Source organism: Pangasianodon hypophthalmus, chromosome 23 (assembly GCF_027358585.1).
Source record: "Pangasianodon hypophthalmus isolate fPanHyp1 chromosome 23, fPanHyp1.pri, whole genome shotgun sequence".
Classification (NCBI taxonomy): Eukaryota; Metazoa; Chordata; class Actinopteri; order Siluriformes; family Pangasiidae; genus Pangasianodon; species Pangasianodon hypophthalmus.
The window spans coordinates 16,126,605-16,147,961 of NC_069732.1; the positions used below are offsets into that span (position 1 = coordinate 16,126,605).

Here is a 21,357-nt window from a genome sequence, read left to right on the forward strand (position 1 = left end):
CGTATGCGCTTGATCTCTGTTTCAAGTTCAGAAAAGGTATCTCATCGGTTCAAAGGTCAAAAGTGGCAACGCAATGTAAGAAACAAAACCTAACCGCTCAAATGGTCTTATTTATAGCGTTAATGATTAAACGTTAAAAAGTAGCTGTTGCTGACATTCAGTTATGCAAGGAATTTTATATAACTGACCTATAGCCTCTGGGATAGCAATAGAACATATGTGCTGGCACTAACTACGTGGCTCTCTCATTTCCCTAAATGGCTAAATGACTCCAAATAAAACTTGTATAAATAATCTGCCAGTAATTGAGTCTATTTCAGCACAGAAGTGATCGTTACTATGCCAACACCTCACTGTATAAACAGCTAATAGCTGTCAGAAAATGCTTCTGATGGGAAAAACAACCCTTCTGAGGGTTGTGTTTGTGAGAGAGGAAGAGACACTCGATCTGGCACTGTCAGCTAGATTGAGTCAAACAAGGCCTCCGTCAGTAAGGTAAACGTCTTTACAGGATTAATGGCGTGAAACCGAGAAGCGCCTTTTTAGGTGTTAGGAGTCACATTAGTCTGTGTGAGTGTTTTTGGTCTGGTGAAAGGAGGGGGTTCTCTGGCCTTGTTTGCCCTAGTGCCCTAGTCAAGGTCGGCGTGGGATGGCTCCACACTGATAGTGTCAAAGAGCTATGAGTGCCAGAGCTTTCAGCTCCACAGCTAGAGGAAATGTCTTTCCTCACACACAGACAGGAAGCTGAACATTGTCATTATCCCATTCTCTGTGTATTATCAACCTACACCTACCCCTGCTGAGGGCTGTTCATAATGACCGTGTAATGTTGGTGTGTGTTAAACAGGAGAGTATAAAAATACATGTTCAAAATGCTCTTTTCTTCTTTGGCTCATTTCAGGATCAGAAAGGATCAAAAAAATGGAAAAGATCAACCTACACAGTAATTACAGTGTGTGTAAAGCCCACATGCTGCCTGTACTATTGGTTGTTTGGTACATAGCATTATCTTCGGTTCAGCAGCATTACAGAGGCAGAGGTCCAGTCTTTCTCGCTCTTTCTCTCTTTCTGTCTTTCTGTCTGCTAAAGCCACCTGGGATGCCCAATATTATCCTTCTGTTTCCTTTGACACTGTACAGCTGGCTTTTTACACCAGCAAAAATGTCCTCCATTATTCTAAACAACATTCCAGCACATTATCCAGGCCTGCATTTCAGTATGCATCGTCAGTGTTTTGGTGCATAAAGGCTTAAAATATCTATTGTGTCATGCTGGGTAACACGTCCTTATCAGCAGGCACCTATCTGCAGCCTGGACAAAGCCTTTCTCTGTCCCTGGAGGAAGTTCTTTTATTGGATCCTTCTAAAGAGCGACCTGACACTGACTTCTATCTGCTCATTGATTAGATCTAACCTCGGTTTAGCCCCGACACTTTTCTGCCTTCCGGATGGTCCGCAGTCATACCACACAAGTCTTCTTCTCTCTGTGAATTGCTGTGAAAAAGTGGAAGAAAAGTAGAGCTATGCTTCCTCTGTTTACTACAAGCCTGAGAAAACATTTATGGCATTCTACTGGGCCAAGGAATGTCTTGTTTTGGAATGAGAGGACAATGGGTAACCTCTATGTTCAGGCAGCAGTACTCCTGGAGAAATGGGGCTGCAACTGTGGAATGTGGATTTCTATCTAGAAAAATGGAATGTGTTATACATTCGAGTCATTTTCTTTTCATAAATCAGAAATGACAAGAAGAGGAAATAACTGTCTTACCCCTTTACTCCTTAAGTCATAACTTTACTTGTCCTACAACAAACTTGTACTGAATGTAACTGCAACTTGTCAAGTGGGTGACCATGCAGTTTTTCTACAACAACTATGTTGTCCCCAGTCTCGAGAGGACTGCATTCTTCCTCAGCTCACAAGAGGCCGATGGGGGAGGATGCAGGAAGTGGCTCAATGGGTGACCACTGGGAGCCACGTATTTCAGACCCATCTTCCTGTGTGATAAATTTGAGATTTCCTCTGCTTTGGGGCCAGAGGAGCCTTCCATGTAGGCGGTTTGTTCATGGGTAGGGAGTCGTTGATTTGAGCTGCGGTTACTCAGGGTCAGGGAAACTAAGAGCAGCTGCTTCATTTTGCCACTAATCTGCTTACACTGCAGCCACTAATTGCACTGCAAATTATAACTACGACTTTCTGAAAGACGTTGGGTCAGTGGTCATTAGGCACGGTGCACGTCTTTTGCTTTCTGCTGCACAGAGGGAAATTCCCCATTCACCAAAAAAAAAAGAAAAGAAAATGACAAAGACTCTTTCATAGAGCATATCACACAGTGTCTGGTGTGGGCTTTTTACAATTGCAACAAAATGGAAGGATGTCGCTGTAGTAGTGTTTTAGTGAAGTATTTCCAAAACAATGGTCTAAAAGTCAAACTCGACGGATGCCATTTCAAACAAGCGGTGGAGACTTGTTTTGCTGAGGGTTTTCAGAAACATTAGGAGCGCCACTTGTGGTGAGGTGAGGATTTGGTGGTTTTCGGAGCTATTTTTGGGACAGTGCCACGACTCGGAGAGTGATTGGAAGCCCTGTAACTGACCTCTACACTGTGATAAAGCAGCCTTCTCTCTCTCTCACTCTCTCTGTCTCTCTCTCTCTCTCAGTTTCTTCTCTGTTTTTCCATCTCTCCTTCTTTCCTGTCACTGTGGTTGTGTCGGCAGAGGCAGTCCAAGAGGACAGGGGATGCGTCCTTTCCCAGATAGGGCCTGGTGGAAGTGGGTGAAAGGTCATGAATGAGTGAGTTTGGCATGTGGGAAGGGGGTGGTGGGGGGACTAGAGAGTGAGCGTGTCGCCTGGAGGAAGATGCCGCGACTGGCAGTGCTGCGTACTAGTTTCTCATTAAGAGTGTTTAAACAGTGTCAGCAGTCAGAACTTAAACACGCACTGCTTACTTTACCAAGAGGACACTAGGGGGTTCTGTACCACATTCATTTCCTGTAGTTAGCTCCTGGTTTATGTGTTTTACAGTTTGTCTGCCTCGGGTTATTACACAGATCCCTTATACATGTGGATGGCAGAAGAAAGCCTTGTATATATCGTTCCCTGCCCCCATGAACCCGTGGCGACTCCAGGAATGGCGTGGGGTACATCCTGTCTCATATTTGATGAAGCCGATATCCTAGTAGTATTTATAAGCATGTCTTCTCTTCCCAGACACAAGCTGGCATAGCGTTCTAATCACTGTCCCATGCGGCTACACCAGGCATATCTGAGCCACGCCGTTGTTGATGTAGATTTAAAAGGAAAGAAATAGAGTCCTCCTTTTGGGACTTGAATTTGCAAGATGTTATTCTTGGTATAGTGCAGTAGAAAGGTGTCAGTTTTGCTGAAAGGAAGAATTTGCCATTGTGGATGGTGCTGCAATAGTAATTAAGAGAAGTCGATAGAGGTCTTTTGGCATTTCTTTTTTTTTTTTTAGGATTCCAGATTCCAGTGCAGGGATTTGAGTAGAGGAACTCTGTGCTCTATGTTGTATTTGGGACTGAACACTCTTCTTTTTGGCCCAACACATGCCTTTTACTGTACAGACAGGAAGCCTGGTGGGAAACATCAGTGGTGAATAACTGACTTTGACTGTAAAACTGAATTTTTAAACAAAGTTCAACAAAGTTTAAAGAAAGTTAGTGACTTGGTCTATTTATAGAAACGTTTGGTTTGGGGGTATCAAATTTCCTAAATAAAAAAAATTACCCCGCCATACAAATCGTTTACACATTAACTTGGCCTCTATTTGTGACGCTTTATGCACATAAGAGTACATTTTGATGGATCTTTGAGAGTCGGCTGTTTGAATGTTTTCGTTAGATGTATGACTCATTAATAGAAAGCTAGAAATTAATGGCACAGGAAGTTAATGCTAGAAAGCTGAATGTCTGCTGAAAATATAGGCTATAATTCTACTAAGAACCTTTTTCTGCTAAGCACCTACTGCAAACTGATATTCAGCTATGTATCTTTCACCAGACCTAACAATCAAATTAAACCAAACCAAGTAACTGAAGTATGTTTGTAGCTGGATACATTAAAAAACAACAATGTTACAAACCAAAACTCCACCTTACAATATGATAGGCCCAACTTGAGACTACATACATTGGATGCTACATATTTATATTTTTGGCAAAAGGAGTGTAAATATGCTGTTTAAATGGCACTTTGTGGGTATATGTATATGAGTATACGTGAGTATTTTCATCAAAATATTGATTAAAAGTATTGAAAAGTATAAAATTTTAGCTGCTTTGACCTTATTGGAGTTTTCAGATATAATTTTATAATTCCAAAGTCTCGACTTGTGTTTGACGTGTGACAGTGAGATCATTTTCTTTAGAATCACATGTTGATCTCGTGTGATCTTTAGGTCCGAAGGCCTGCTGCACGCTGGTAAATAGTCACAACCACTTTTTGTAAAGTTGGACATCTTTTTTAGGGAAGTGATGATTTGAACTTTTTCCTCATTAACCACTGCTTTGAGAGAATTGTTGTCTTTGCAAATCCCTCGTTGCTTGCGGCTGGGATTCTCAGTGATTGCGTGCTGGGTATCGCAGTGACAACACATTGATGGATTTAGACAAAATGGCAAACTCTGCCAAAGCCCCGAGGCTGAGTGATGCCATACTGTGCTACAAAACACTACATATTACTGATAAATAACATCATAAACTCTAGTTTTAAGCTGGAATTTTCCTTTAAGGGTTCAGTATGTATTACATTACAGTGGGCATCTTGGCTCCAGAGTAATGATTTCACTGCAGTTTCTGGGAATGAAGCTGTACTGTAGTCCAAAGTTCACTCGCATTCTCACCACTGGAGCAAAGCAGAGGCTGAGGCCACTGTGTCCAGAATGAGCAAGCCATGACTCATCAACGACTTATGCATCAGAAATTTTCCCTCTCTCACGTTCTTTGCCTTTTGGTCTCTTTCAGGGCATGAGGGTGTTGGTGGATGCCCGGGACAAGCTTGAGGTGCCCTGGCAGAACTTGGAAAATGAGAAGCATGGCATGTTTGTTATGTCGTTCGAGAACAAGGCAGGAATGCCGGTGGAGCCCTGTACCTTCCAGCTGTATGTGCCTGCCCTCCAGGCTCTCTGGAGTGACTCAGGCATCCAGGAGGCTTATGGGCGCAGGAGCGAATTTCAGCTGGTGAGTAACTTTCATCTGAGCGTGCTACTGGGCCTGGCCTCTGAGTAACACACACATACACACACACACACACACACACACAGAGGAGTGTCTCTCACCTACATGCTTGGTCTGATCATGAAGGCTTTTTGAAAGTGGGTGCTTATAAATTACAAACTCATGCCTGAAAGTGTGTCAGTGCAGATTATTTGTGTTATTTTATTAGAGTGCAGAAGGAGTGGGAAGGAGACACATGAGTGCTAGAGCACTCTCATACTTATTCTGCATTCGTGGTGCCTTGTTGTAATAACGTCATTTCCCATCTTGGCACACTTGATGTGCCGAGGCATATCTCAGCCACATGGACACCTCTGCATCTTTTGTTTGCTTTGTCTGAGCATGTAAAGCTCATAAGAAGCTACATTAACTACACTTTTACAGTTTCAGGCCTGAGTGGCTGTTGCTCCTGTTCTACTATAATGGACTTTAAACATTCATGCAACATTTTGGACTGAAACAGCAGATAATAGTGAATAGCATTAGCAACAAGCTAGTGAGCATACAGTAGTGAGTAGTGGTAGCAACAAGCTAGTTAGCTAACATTAGTGTTAACTCTAATGTTGGTGATTACCTGCTCAAAACAGTGATTAGTATGGTTGCTGTTATAGATTTAACCAAGTACTATGTCTGTACTGTAACTGATCTAAAGCCAAAACTATAATTAACTATAAAGTCATTTAAAAGTACAGAAGGGGAACTTTACACTGTTCACATTATTCACTCCATCAACGGGAAAGGAACTGGTAGTTGAGAAGACTACCCCAAGTTGAAGAGTTGAAATTGCAAATTGAGGGGGTGTTTTCAGTGGTTTTTACTGGTTGTAGGTGGGAAACTACAAATTGCTACAGCTTCACCTCGAAGGCAGAGCTTCACATGCATGAACTGAGCACTAACCTTGGCAGTAAGCCGAGCAAAAGCTTTCAGTGCTTTCTTTGCCCTTTTTGCAGAAGATTTTAGATTGTAAACATCTAAAACCTTCACGCACATTGGTCATGAGGGGAAGGAAATTATTCTTTGTCATGATGCATCCGCAATCAATTGTCTTTAATGGTAAATGATGGTGCATTAAAGCTGACGCTAAGAAAATACTATAAAAGAAGAAGCACTGTAGTTTATTGATTTGTATAGTATAAGACTTTCACTAGTAGACATTTGGTATTAAGAAAGCTAAGTAAAGAGGCTTTGAGGGAAAAGTGTCAGTGGATATGTCAGTGCACACACAGTTATACAACTTTATACCACAGCGCTATCGTATTCTCTGATTGGTCAGAAGGCGTTAATTAATTTTCTATAACAGCACGAGTCTAACAGTTGTGCCAGCTACAAGGAAAACCACAGATTTATATTAATACGCTCTTTCCAATACTTTATAGGTTCTATAGTAGGGACTAACACAGGGACTTTTATGGTGGACGCTCTACATAAATTGATTTAAAAATGTTTTCTGTAAGGAGAAGTTTTTAGCATTTTTGGAAGGAGTCTCCAGTGTCAGCGATTTGTCAAAAGTAAAGCTGATCCTTTAAGTTTTCCCCCGCAGGAAAGTCTTCAGCACATAGGGCTTTTTAGTTTCTCACTAACAAGACAAACTGCGTTTATCCTTAACTTCAAGAGAGAGAGAGAAAAAGGGAGCCTGGTGCGGGAACGACATCACAGGAAGTAACTGGCTTTGAGGACGTTCCACAACATTAACTTAAGTATTAACTATAGACACAAATTATGATATGTTGTTTTTTAATAAATATAAATTTGTAATGGCTGAGAAATTGCTGTGGAATAAGAGGAATAAAACACTATGGGACATGTCATTATAGGAAAATAATCAACTTTAGGATGCTAACAATAACTCTGCATCACACCACCACATTGTTGATTATTTTTCTATAACAATATGCCACTTTTCGATGTTTAATTTCTTTATCTGGATAGTAGAAGTGGCATACATGCCTCTGCCACTATATCTCTAGATAATTCTGAATGATTCGCCATTGCAAAACTAGGTCAGTGGAGCAGAAGGGAGGCCAATGAGAAAAATCTCTCAGATAACTTTAACCCCTCTAGTCATGTGAAGCAGTGTAACTGTGTCTGCCTCTGCTGCTGTGCCTCATTATAACTGGCTAATGCTGTTAGGATACGGTTAAATAAAAAAGTAAAATGATCACTGAGTGAACAGCTTCAAACAAAACCTTCTTGTTCATGTCGAGGGAAGGAAGAAACCTTAATTGCTTGTTACCGAGAGTTCTGAGAGTGTAATGGCAATGCGTGGATGACCAGAGAATGGCCTTTGCTTGGTAATGTGCATATCAAACCTGCATAGTGAAGGGAAGGAATCGACACGGCTCACACTCTCTAATCAATTCACTTATATGCTTGTTATTCTCATATTTGTCATCACTGATCTGTCACATCCAATGCACACAAATGAAATAAGACAGGAAATGGTCACATTTTCATCAGATCTGACAATTTGCTTTAATCTGCTTTGGACAAAATTGATTAAGGGGCAGGTACTGACTGATTAACCCTCCTCTAACCCTCCTCTTTGACACAGCCTTCTCAGAACTTTTACAGTGCTGTGAAAAGGTATTTTCCTGATTTCTTCTATTTTGTACATATTTGTCACACTTGTTTGTTTCAGGTCTACAAACAAAAATTTAATATAAGACAAAGACAACCTGAGTAACTATCATTTCATTTTTTTTTGAAGGAAAAAACTTATCCAACACCAACTGGCCCTGTGTGAAAAAGTAATTCCCTCCTTAGTTACTCAGTCAAACAGTTCACCATATTTAATTTATAATTAGGTTTAGCCCTGTTTAATCTAAACATCAACAGAACAGACAGAACAATTCCAGCAATGTTAAGTGCACTATGCTGCGAATTTCCAGAAGAGATGAGAAAGCACGTTATTTAGATATATCAGTCTGGAAAGGGTTACAAAGCCATTTCTAAGGCTCTGGGACTCCAGCGAACTACAGTGAGAGCCAAAGTTATCTCCAAATGGAGAAAACTTGGAACAGTGACGAATCTTCCCAGAAGTGGCCAGCCTACCAGAATTCCTCCAAGAGTGCAGCAACAACTCATCAAGGAAGTCACAAAATAACCCAGACAAACATCTAAGGACCTGCAGAACTCGCTCGCCTCAGACAAGGTCAGTGTTCACGAGTCCACCATTAGAAAGAGACTGGGCAAAACTGATATTCATGGAAGAGTTTCAAGGCAAAGACCACTTCTTAAAAGAGGAACATAAAGGCTCAACTCACAGTTGCTAAAAAAAAAAAAACACCTTGGTGACCCCTAAGCCCCTAATATTCTGTGGACTGATGGGTGGAGTTTGGAACATATTGGAAGGCATCTGGCGTAAAGCTATTCCACGATAAGAATATCATACAAACAGTCAAACATGGTGGTGGTAGTGTGATGGTGTGGGGATGCTTTGCTGCTTCAGGGCCATAATTGACAGAACTCTGCTCTCTACTAGAAGATCCTCAACGCTGAAGCGTTATTGGGTTATGCAGCAAGACAAAGATCCGCAATTCTGCAAAGTCAAGTGGGTCAATATTTTTCCACGTGGATCTCCAGTTATCATAAGCATTTGGTTGCAGTTGTTGCTGTTAAAGGTTGTTAAGAAGTTGTTAAACTTACATTTAGAGGGCCATAACTTTTACACATAGGTCATACAGGTTTTTTCCAAACTGTTTTGTGTTTCCTTGTGTTCACTTTGCCTTATATTGCATTTTGTATGAGGATCTGAAACCATTATTGTGGCAAATATGCAAAAACAGTTTAAATGTCTTAAAATTGGTTTTTACATTTTCTTTTCAGTTTTATCTATCTTAAATCATGTTTGAACGGAGACGAACTGTTCTATTGTTCTAGTATTGCGAGCATGAGTTATGCTCTGTATTGTCTTTTTAACATTTCATATTACACCCCCAGGGACTAAACTTTTGCCTTCCTGTTCTTTGTGGCTGTATACAAGGGTCAATGTCTTCCTTCAACAGTTATTATGTACATAATGTGCATTAATAATAACTTAATGACGTCTTCAGCATCGGAATGAACCCCGTGTTTTGTGTGAAAGAAATGAATCTGTAAAAGGCATGGTGTGTAGTGGTGAAGCTGGGTCAGAGTACTGACAGCTTTTGTTTTGTTCTCCCATTCTGCTGTGTGAGGGCTTTCTTGTTATGGGAACAGTCTGGGGCACATCGAGTGGGAGGATGTTACAGTGTTCAGTCACGCTGTTGGACTGCACAACTCGCAGGCCTTTTAATCAGCCAGAGCTGCGGCCTTTATTTCTGCTCCTAGTGTTTCTCTTATAACGGACAAGGCTGTGCTTGTGGCATGCTGATTTTTTTTTCGAACTCTCATGCTATTAGATCAGATTTCATTATCTTTTTGGCATGTCTTTGGTTAGTTAGTTGTTACTGTTAAATCACAATATGCCTTTCTGAGCTCATGTATCATATATTTTTATTTTATATTTCACAACACTGTCCTACTGCACAATTCATAAATAGAGAACTTTTCAATAATAACAAAAATAGACAAATCATACATTTATTAGACAACACATTGGGCAAGTGGAAGCTCCAGTATGCTGCCCAGTCCCATGTTTTGTTGGCCAGGAGCCTAACTGGTCAACAAAATGAGATACAAAATGAGACACAATGGAATAACACACACTAGTTAGCTAGTTAAGTACATGAATACAGACTAAGAGTAACAAATGAGTTATTATCCTCTTCTAACAAAGTTTCTAATGTACCACATTGTGTTTGTAGTCTCAACAAAATAACTTACAAAATAACAAGGGAGACTCAGAAGCAGAGTGAGGACCCGTGTCCAAGAAGTTTATTACAAAATGCAGCAAACAAACTAAAATCACAAACCAAATATCCAAAATTATAAGGCGCGCAGATGTCGAAACACAAACCACTGGGTTCAACAAGACCTAAGGTTAATCCAAAGACAAATCCAATAAACGCAGCAAGGATTTGAAACATGTAAAGGCAATCAACAATAACAAGACTTGAAATGTACTCAAACACAGGGAATGGCAAGACTTCGCAATGAGAGCATGGATATGTAAACAATCATTGCCAGTGCTGCCACAATACCATAATGTTTTTTTTTTATATATATATAATTGTTAATTACAGTATCACAATTGTGGGTACCAAAAATGATACTGTTGTTATTGTCTAACATTTATCACAATTTGTTGTTGAACAGTTGATCAGTATATAGATGGCCTCTTTAAATAAAGACTTGAATTTATTGAAAGCTATATTTCAAGCTATTTGCCACATTGTATTTTTGAAAAAGTATTTTTCAGTAACTTTTGATACTTTGTGCAACACTAGTGCTGCTGCACTATGAAATTAAAACTACATACCAGCAACTAGCTACATAAAGCTACCATAAATAGTTTATTTGTATATGTTGTTATTAATATCTGTACAGAACAGGAAAACATACAGGACAGATTGCTTGTATGTGATGGCAACCCTATAAACCGTGGTTTTTTTTATCCTATTGTCATCACATATTCATTATCATTATAAGTATTTTGCTAAATGCTGTTCTTTTATTATTATCATTATTATTAGTAGTAGTAGTATTTATTAATTTATTTATTTTTTCTTGATTTTCTCCCTAAAGAAGCCAAGCTAATATTAGTCTTGGCTATTACCCACCCATAAGTTAGGTCTCCCCTATCATACAACAGCTACCAATTAGAGAAGGTGAATGCTAGTGTCACTATGATTGATAGGTGAGAGAGAGTATGCCCCTCCCACCCAGAGAGGATGTCCAGTTTTGCTCTCTTGGACTCCCGGTCACAGATGGTTGGGGCGTCGTCGGGATTTGAACTCGGGATCTCCGGACGAACGCTTTTCTGTTGTGCCACTCGGGAGCTTGGATAAATTGTTTAACGCAGTTTTTCATATTCCCAGCCTTGTGATATATTTTTATCAGGAAAAATAGTTTATCATGATGGACTTGGCTTTGCCGTTGCCCTAGTCTTCTGTGTCCTCCTCTTATGTTACAGCGTCCATGGTTGTATTATATCTGAGATGCTTATTTTAAAAAAAGCACTGACATAAGCCGTGAGAAAATGGAAATGGCCTTTTTGCCTGTAATCTCATCTAAGCTGAAATATCTAATTTGTGGCACTACTGCATGAAGTTCATGAGTTCAGGGAAGAATTGTTCAGAAATTAGTTTTCTCCTTCACTTTCTTTCACTTCTAATTAGGGCTGAATGGCTTCTCTTGCCATAGTTCACAAGCATTAAATATCATTTCACTGTTGATGATGAAAGAAATTCAAAAGCTAAGCTTGATTGAACAAATTTAAAACAATGGAGAACTGTCACTGAGATATAAAAGACCTGTACGAACAGAACTTATTCATTTCCCTAGACAGCTAAAATCATTAAGCAGACATTTCCAGGAAAGGCATTCTACTTATATTATGATTGGATGTGAATGCTGCTTTGCTTGAAGGCTTTGGGGAGTTCATGGACAGGAAGTCTGTAATTCTGTTTCGTTGAAAGTTGACATTGCCACCTCCAGAAAACCACATTGGCCTGCAGCCATTGTGCAGACTAGCGAACAACTCGGTATCTGCTTCTCTAGCCACACTACAGTCAGACTTGAGTCAGAGACATGATTAATTTCACCAACATATAGTAATATCCTCTTCAGCTGAATATAGGGTCACTGCTTCCAGTTGAAACCTGCTCTGTGTTTGAAAGCGCTTCATCTCTCACTCATTCACTATTTACTGTATAGAGCTTTATGTAGGGCATAAATAAGTGAGACACTGGACCAAATTCATTCAACACTTACTCAGCACTCATTGTGACCCACCTTTACATAAGCAGTTGGTTTGTTATAAATTGCCTAGCGGCCTGAAATCAACTTTGTTGTTTGCGGACAGGTTTAAAACTAAGTGTTTTGCGATTACAACATCAGGGACATCATAGCACTGAAAGCCGAGGTGCCATGACAGATGCCATAACGCATCTGTTATGATGCTGATGTTGAAAGTTAAGCTAGTTAACTTTAAGCTAGCTAAAACTCTTCATTATAGGCAGCTCCTCAGTAAGAACATGACCTAGCTATCTAGGTAGTTCCTTGATGTAGATTTTAGTTGAGCTACGTAGGTTTGTTAAATCAATATAAATTAGGCATATTAGCTAACTAGCAAGCTAAAGCTGTTCTATTTTTAGTTAGCACTCCAGGTTCACTGATGTCATTGTTAGCTACTTAGCGGAGATGAAATGGGCCCTGCAAAGACTGGCATTTCTGATCAGCTCCTCAGAACCATTATCCTTCCTATAACCATAACTATTGGCTCGGAAAAGTGTCTGATTTGATAGTATATGATTAAAAACAAAGAAAAGAAAAAAAAAACCCTACCTGTTAGGAGTCCAAGCACCGAAGGAAGATATTTTTTGCACAGTGTGCAAAATTATCTTATAAGATGCTGTGGATGTTCTCATACATACAATGTAAAGTGAAGTTGAATTGATGATTGAGCTTTCAGATCTTGACTTTAATGATATGTATACAACATTTTAGCTCCTAGCTTTCTTCATGATTATTTATCCATTGTTATGATTGCTGGCAGCGTGAACTTGTACAGGAAAAAATAAAGGAAGTACTACTTAAGCAAATAACCTACTAACTCCTTTTGCTTTAAAGATGAGGAGATGTTTCCTTTCCCACAGTACTCCTCTATTTTAATCTAGCTATATTTATTAAATGAGTCATGCAACACTTAAAGCTGTCTTTCGAGAACACTTTTTGTGATCAGGAGTCATAAAGTGAGTTGAGTGGGTTTCAGCCTGGTTCATAATCACACACTAGGCAACAATGATGATGTGATGTTGGTGGAGTGTTAGTAGAAATTCATACCGACCAAAGCAGGAACACATGCCACAAAAGCAGCCATGAATATAGAGCGATACAGAGCCAAAGAGAGACAGAATGTGAAGTGTGAGAAGAGAGTACATGGGCTTAAACAGAGATGCTCTCCAAAGTGACAGTCCATCGAGGCTTATCCTGTCTTCACATTGTGGCTGAAAGCATTAGTTTTTTTATCAGAGGAAACCCCTGCCGATCTTAATAGAGCCAGCAGCTTACAAAAGCATTCCATCACTGTTACGGTTAACACAGGTACACAGAGACACACAAAATGGAGGCACTCGAGTTTTACTCAACTTCATGAACACCCAAAGAAAACCAAAATCCTGATTTTTTTAAAAATATGTAACCTAAGATAGATACACCCACTAGTCCTTATGTGTCAGCCAACATTCCAGTAAGAAGATCGAGACCATGGGGATGTGGCTGAAAATATTCCCTCTCAGAAAAAATGCAAAAATTATCCATTGGATAAATGCCTGGTTAAATTGTACAATATTATACCCTGACAACAAGCCTGTTTTTTGGACCAGATGACCATGGGAGTCTTGAAATAATCCTGGTAGTCACATCAGCAGACTCAGATCACATCTATAAGTCAACAACATTTTTAGAAAAATTTGAGAAAACTATTGCATAAAATTATTACCTAAAACTGAAAAATTACATAAAACTAAAAATTATTACATAAAACTGATTACAAAAAGTTAGAGACAGTTAGAGATGGACAATATGGCCAAAAGTGTAAAAAAATAAAAAAATAAAATCACAGTAAATTTTTGTACATTGACCAATTTTGATATTTATCAGGTTTCAGCAACACTGTCACAGTTTTCATATAATAAATACAATAAATATTTAGCCAGGCCTAAACACTACCTTACTGAGCTCCAAAACAAAACCGTATTTCTATCATATTTCTGTGGAAACTGGCCTGAAATTCACAAAAGAAATATACTTTTATTTATAGAGCTTTCTACATAAAGCCCATGCAGACCACACGCTACGCACCGGGCAGCATATCTCTGCTGAGCTCTCCAAAATATAATTATTTAAATAGTTTTTTAAACAAAAAAGATTAACTTGCGTGTTCATTGCATATGTTTTTCATCGTTTAGAATGAACATTCTCCATCGGTATTAAAAGAAAAACGTGTGTTCTTTTAAAACTTTTGACAACATAATGTATTTTATCAGATTTATTTCATTTTTGGTTTCCTGAAAGATCAGAAAAGTTCACAGGACCCTATTTTGACTCGTGGCAGCTTCTCAGTTTCGTGCTAGATTCTGATAGGGTGTCCTGTTAACTTCTCGGATCTTTCCGAGAAACCCAAACATGAAGTAAATCTGAAAAAATACATTATGTTGTCAAAGTTTGTGGGCACCAGACCATTAAACCAATACAGTGTGTGGCCTTCCCTGAACTGTTGCCCCAAAGTTGGAAGCACACAATTGTTTGGATTTCTTTGTATGCTGTAGCATTACAATTTCTGGGTAGAAACTAAAGAATTTGAAATGCTTGACGTGTCTCCTCTCATGTCTTACCACCCAGGCTAAGACTTGGCCTCATCTATCTTCTCACAGAAATACAGGGTTTGGTTGAAATGTTTGATGTTGTTAAGGCAGTCCAAAGTAAATAAATGGAACACATTCGACGGAAGGGTGTATGTGTGTATGCTGCAGTAGAAAACTGAAGCGCTTCCAAATAGCCGGCCGATAACCAGCAGGGTTTGCATTCCAGAGTTGGTGCACCATGAGAACCACCGCTCAGAGCTCGGTGTCCAGCCAAGACACTACTGCCACAGAGCACGCTTCAGCCAGCAACCATTTCTGAGGAGACGGTGTCGCTTCTTCCAGACTGCTTCCATGTTTGCGGTGCAGGTCTTCTCCTTTGCAGGTGTTTGGTTTTGTCTGCTGTGCATAGAGTCGTTTTTCATCTCCTGATTATGCAGCTTTTGACTGCTGGCTCTTCATCTACTGCACTTGTGTCAATATGCTGGGTGTACTGAACTTTGTTTGGATTACGCTTCTGAGGATGTGGTGGAATCTGCTTGAACCGAGTGTGCTGAGTCAATCGCAGCTTGGTTTTAACGCTCTCTGTAATTAAAGGAAATCCGTCCTTAAGCATGTGTGTGTTTTGATGTGTGTGTTTATGTGTGGGGTTTTGTGTTTGTGTGTGTAATAAGCAGTTTTACGGGGAGGCGTAATCTCTGAGAGAACATCCCTCTCTGGTTCTGTTCCTTTTTCTCGTGACTGAGGTCATGTAAATAATGGGCCATTGTTGCCTTGCTAGCTTCCAGTGAACACAAGGCCAGGCCGAGGGGAACACACTCCACCCCGGAAGACAGCCAGACGTATTCACCCAGCCGCGCCATCCTATCCACCGAGGGCCAATCAGAGGCTACTGTTCTTCCAGTCAAGCTGGTCTTTTGGAGCAGAGCCCATCACAAGACACAGTTCTCCCAGCTGAAGTAGCAATGCAACATGGAAGCAACACAGCTGAGAAAGGAAGTCATGCAAGGGGTTGAGCTTAAATATAAGGTTTATATCTTCAGAGGCTTTTATAAAAACAAATTTGTTCATTTAATTTGGTGAATATGATGTTTTACTGTTAAGATAATGGCTATAATTAATGAATACTGAGCATGAGAAGGTAAACATTTTTGAGTAGGGCTGCAACTTTGTTGTTTGTTCATTTGTTCATTCTTCATTTGTTTGTTTATTTATCTATGTATTTATTTACTTATTTATTAATAAGCTTTCTTTAGGAAAATATAAAAGTATCTTTACGTACAAATATATATGTTCTGGTCTTACTTACCTTCTATTAATGCCATGTTTTTTCCTCTGTGATATGGCCTATAGCATGTCATGGCTTGGTTTTTTGTTTATATTGTTCTACCATCTTTGTTTCAGATTACACTGATGTATTTTATCCTCTGAGCATCCTGGGGAATACAGGACACTAATTATTTTAAAGCTTAATTATTTTGAAGCATGTTTGTTACACGTGACAAGCAACGGAAGCTTGATTGCGCACGATAGTATTAGACATCAGCAGATATTTAGGGCTTTCCCATGTTATCAAAAACAGGAAAAGTGGGATTCATGCATCCCTAAACATTGAGAAACCTTGTTATGTCAGCTTCAAAAATGAATACATCCTTTTTATGTAAAATAATCATAATGGAATTCAAGGTCTAGGCTCTAACTAGAACCGTATCAAGAAGCTTTCAAAGGATTAGGTATATGATTGATACTGGGATTAGTTAGATTAGTTATATAACAAAGTATCCACCAGTCTTTCTAAATGTTTTAATTGGCTTAAGAAATAAAGGAATAGATCTGTATACTTCTGATGTAGCACAGACATTTGTAGTTCAGGTGTATCCTTTTTATCTGTGCAGCAGCCTTACTAACTGTACAAACTGGCAACGTTTTTATTATCGTTGTAACTCATATCATTGATTAATTGTTGCGGAAAATTTTTCATGGATTCAGAACTTAACATCGTTGCGGTTTGTGAAATTTTTGGTGTTTGCTTCCAAACTTTATTTCCAGATGTCTTATTAATGAATTTGAAGAAGTCATGGGATAAACATTCCTCCCTGAATTGAACAGACTTGAACATTTTCCTATATTTAGACCTCAGTTATGTAACATGCTGAATTTTCCAAATAAAATGTTCCTATATATAAGAGAGCAGGGTTTTACTGGTGCTTAAAGGGTAAACCTCAAACCTGTTGAACAGTTCTGTCCTCTTGGGGATCTTGGGGATCAGTTCTGTCCTCTTGGGGATCAGAAACAGATTAGGTATATTTTTCTGGCCATAAGGTGCAACCTAGTGCTTTTTTCATTGCCTTAGGATGAGGAACATAGTAAAGCTTGTGCTGCTTTAGATATGCCTGGATCGTTGAACTCTTCATTTTAATGTAATGTAAGTTATTTAGGCGTGATTGGTGTTACAACAGTGTCAGCAGAGAATTGCTTCAATTCTTTATTAGCAAAACTGGGTTGATATAAGGATTTGACTGAAATTTAGGGAGGCTTGAATTAGCCTGTGTTCTGGATGAATGAGCATTGTAATTAATATGCCGAAATAACACTGTTACAGAAAAGCCTGAGGCAGTTTACAAAGCGGTTAATGTTTACTTTAATGTTCAGAATGGTACAATAATACACAGAAACCTGTTTAATTTGATTTCATGTCAACAATTATTATGCGTAAATGTAATAAATCTCAATTAGTTGCAAGAATTTTCATACATTCCTGCCTCACAGATCCAGGGTTCACGGATCAATCCTGAGTTCAGGTCTGTACGGAGTTTTGCATGTTCTCCCTGTGTCCATGTGGGCTTCCTCTGGATTCTCTGTTTTCCTCCCGCTGTCCCAAAAACACGCATGTAGGTTGATTGTCTACACTAAATTGCCAGTAGGTGTTAATCAGTGTGTGAGTGTGTGTGTGTGCATGATGACCCGTGATGGATTCGGGGTGAATATGCCCAGTTTGCACCCTGGGATTGGCTCCAAATCCACCGCGAACCTGACCAGGATCAAGCAGTTACTGAAGATGAATGAAAAAAAAACACTTCTCATATTGATGTGTTGCGACTTTACGCTGCCATTTTTTTTAATTGTTCATGTTCTATGTGGGCTTCAGATCCTGCTCCAGCACTTTTCTCCCCTCTCCAGATGAACAGTGGAAGTCATTTTGCAGCATGACGTGTGACTGCGAAAGGTGGCACTGGAGCTTTAAGGCCAGCTCTGTTGCGTGTCATTTACTATCTGTAGACAGCCTCTGTCATGAGCCATAAATCTGTGCTCATTTCAGAGTGCTCTTCCGTTCTTGTATCTTTCTGCCCACTCCTATCTAGGTCTTTAGAGTTTGACTGATTCCAACTACTCCAGAGCTATCACTGGAACTTGATATGGTCCTGGCAGTGGCTCATATATCCCTGGCATTTTCTGACTGGAGATTATGGCCTCGACCAGTCTATTAAGGTTATTTTTTTATTGCTAGCATTTGCAGTTGCCCAAGCTTTGAGAGATATGGTGAGGTTTTTCACATGCTAAAACAGACTATATAAGATTTGCAAAACTCTTATATATTTTGTGAGTACTACTGTAGAACCTGTTTTGCTATAATTTGCTGTAGGATTAGATTTATGGCTCACATTATAGCACACACAGTACACATAGTTCACACAGCTACTAGGTTTGGCGAGTTATGAAACAGACTGTAGATTCATCCCCGACTTGCGCTCTCCTTCAGTGTGTGCCTTTCGTAGGATAACTTGAAGGATAGCTCTCTGAATTGAAGTTGCAGTGATTCAGACAGGATTTCTCAGGAGTGAAGGACTTTGCGTGGCTTTGTAAGTAATCCCACCCGTGAGTCCCATCTATGCCTTCCTTTGAACACAGACTCCACTTAACCACTCGTTAAATGTTGAGAAGGTATCCAGGGATAACGCAGGTGGATTTGCATTTGATATTAAGTTGTAGGCTCTTGTGAAGTACATGTCAAGTAGGTTTTATTTTCTCAATGAACGCCCTCACCCTAGGGAGTAGCTAAGTAGAAGAGAAAAAAATGTGTGTTTCATGGATCCTTGGATGTTATGTTGTTGTCAGGAGCGTCATCGTTCGTTGTTTTTGGTGTCTGTTTTTTCTCTTGTTCAGACTTCCTGTCTCTCACCAGTTTTAATTCCAGCCATCAGTGCTTGTTTCCAGGCCTGTCTACAGTTAGACAGGCCTCAGGAGGATAAGATAGAGCTGGAAAGTCTGGGAGACGCAGACTGAAAGAGAAAAAGGAATGGGACAGGATAGTTCCGATGCTCCGAGACGGGAGGTGCCCCAGGAAGACTGGTTTGGAATTTGTTTTTGACTTTGTTGATTAATGGTGTATGCTGTTGTATGTCACTGATGCATATTCCTGGGCTATCAGGCTGTCTGATGTTAATGTCTTCAGAGTGAGACAGTAGAGTTATCTTAAAAACACCTTCCCTGTTAATTAAACCAAATGCATCTGTGAGGGACAATGGTTGGGGGGGTTGTAGGGTACCAAATGATGAACATTATTATAACTATTAAAAAAAGCTCTTCATTAGCTTTCAAATGATACCAGCCATGCGCCTCTGCAATCTTTGTTATCCAAGGAAGAAGCCGCAGATGTAGGCCATTTTAGCCGACTTTGGAGCTCTATTTCCGGCTAAAAATGATACCTCAGGTGTTGCCACGGAGCTCGTTATGTTCCAATTCATCATTTTCAAAGTCCCCAGGTCAGAAATTACATTTGTTTAATCAGTTAATCATGCGAGCCCGGCCGCCGTGTGGCCGACCATGGTGAGCTCTACTGCGGTTGCCATCTTGCCTCACTCTCATTGTCAACAAATGTTTGTGGACCAGTACTCAGCAGTATCCACCATTACTGGTGCTAGTTTGAAGCTGTTATAACATATATAATATGTCATACAGTATGTATATACAGTATTTGACGTATGTAGTCCAAAAGAGTAAAAAAAAAATGCGTGTACACTGCCAGCTGTCTATTCTACGCATACTGGCATAGGTTATTGATTTCCATTTTGGACACCATATTGGTAACATCATGACATATTTACCACCGGCATGTATAACAGACAAAGTGTGCTCTCTTTATATTTTAACTCTATGGGTTAAACCTAATGTTTGTTATGTTAGCAAGGTCATTCTATCATGAAACTCTGTATAAACAAGCACTTTCTTTTTTGCTAACCTGTTGATAATGATGCATTATACGTAGATTTTCACTATCAACACATAAAACAGTTCTTAAAGTTGGATGTATATCTTCACAACCTTTATTGGATCTTCTTACTCTTTTCCGTGGGTTTTCCTGTACAGTATGTTCAGGATATGATGGTAGTCTCTCATTTGAAATTTGTTTTTGGTGCTAAATAAACAACATCCCCACTCATTTCTTTAGTTTTCCAAATGGACTACACCAAAACTACTGGAATCTTGTACTTTATTTTCTTTCTTTATTTACTATTCACATGCCAGTCAGTGGTCATGACACCACTGAATGCCCTCCAGCACCATTTGGGTAATGTGTGATGAATTCTAACCTGAGTATTAACAGCACAGGCTTGAATTTAAGTTAAAAGGTGAGATGGAGCTAAAGAAATGACAGTGTGACTATGTTTCACTTGGGTACAATCAGGCGGTGTGTTTCTGCTTAAAAGAGAGGTCAGAAAGCTGGAATATAGATGTCCTCTTGGCATGTTTGAACGTCGACAACCTGTGTTTCAGAGGAGAGGTTGTGGGTGTGGGTGTGTGTATGTGTGGGTGTGTGTGTGTGTGTGTGCTATGGCTTGATGGTGAACAGGGCCAGATGGGGCTTTCATAATGAAGCTGTCATGGAAGAGTGCAGGGAGTCGAAAGAGTGGACAGATGGACAGACACATGAGTCAGCCCAAAGCACAGCTGGACTGTATACCTGTGTGATCTGCAGCCTTTTGGAGAAGTTAAGGTATACGTCTTGAATTTATAAACTTGAACTTATAACTTAATGGCTTTGCCGATAGAAAACAGATGAGGATCTACCAGAGAAGTTTGGTGTCTGTATGGTCACAGGGTTAATGACTGATTCACTAGTTAATGACTTGCACCTGTGAGCAGAACATTGTGTTTTCTAGTCCCTGCACTGGCAGGAGTTCACACAAAACAGCTTGCAGATAAAGGGGTATCAGTGCTACAACCCTTAACCCCTAACTGTTATGGGGTGACCTTGTATTTCCTTTTATATATAAGAAGTTGTGCATTATGCAAATTCCTATCTAGCCTATCTAACGTTACACATGTTGCACATGCCAGACAGTGGGCATGACACCACTGTATGCCCTCCGTAACAGTCTAGTTAGTCTATGTTTTTTAGCATTTTTCCATAGGATCCTTCCTTCTGAGGTACCTTCATCCAGACAGTTTTTGAAGAAAGCATACACTATATGGCCAAATGTTTGTGTACCCCTGACCATCACACCCATATGTGGTTCTTCCCCAAACTGTTGCCACAAAGCACAGAGTTGTCTAGAATGTCTTTGTATGCTGTAATATTACAATTTTACTTCACTGGAACTAAAAGACCCAAACCTGTTGCAACATGACAATGCCCCTGTGCACAAAGCGAGCTCCATGAAGACATGGTTTGAGAGGGTTGG

The 21,357-nt window shown here is 39.8% G+C and overlaps 1 protein-coding gene across 1 annotated transcript in view; it reads left to right on the top strand.

The window, feature by feature from the left end:
* The window catches only part of gna12a (guanine nucleotide binding protein (G protein) alpha 12a), a 38,975-nt gene that overhangs the window by 6,344 nt on the left and 11,274 nt on the right, over positions 1–21,357 (top strand). Inside the window, exon 2 of the mRNA XM_026929726.3 lies at positions 4,980–5,195. Coding sequence (XP_026785527.1) covers positions 4,980–5,195 — 216 coding nt within the window. The remainder of the gene's footprint in view (positions 1–4,979; positions 5,196–21,357) is intronic.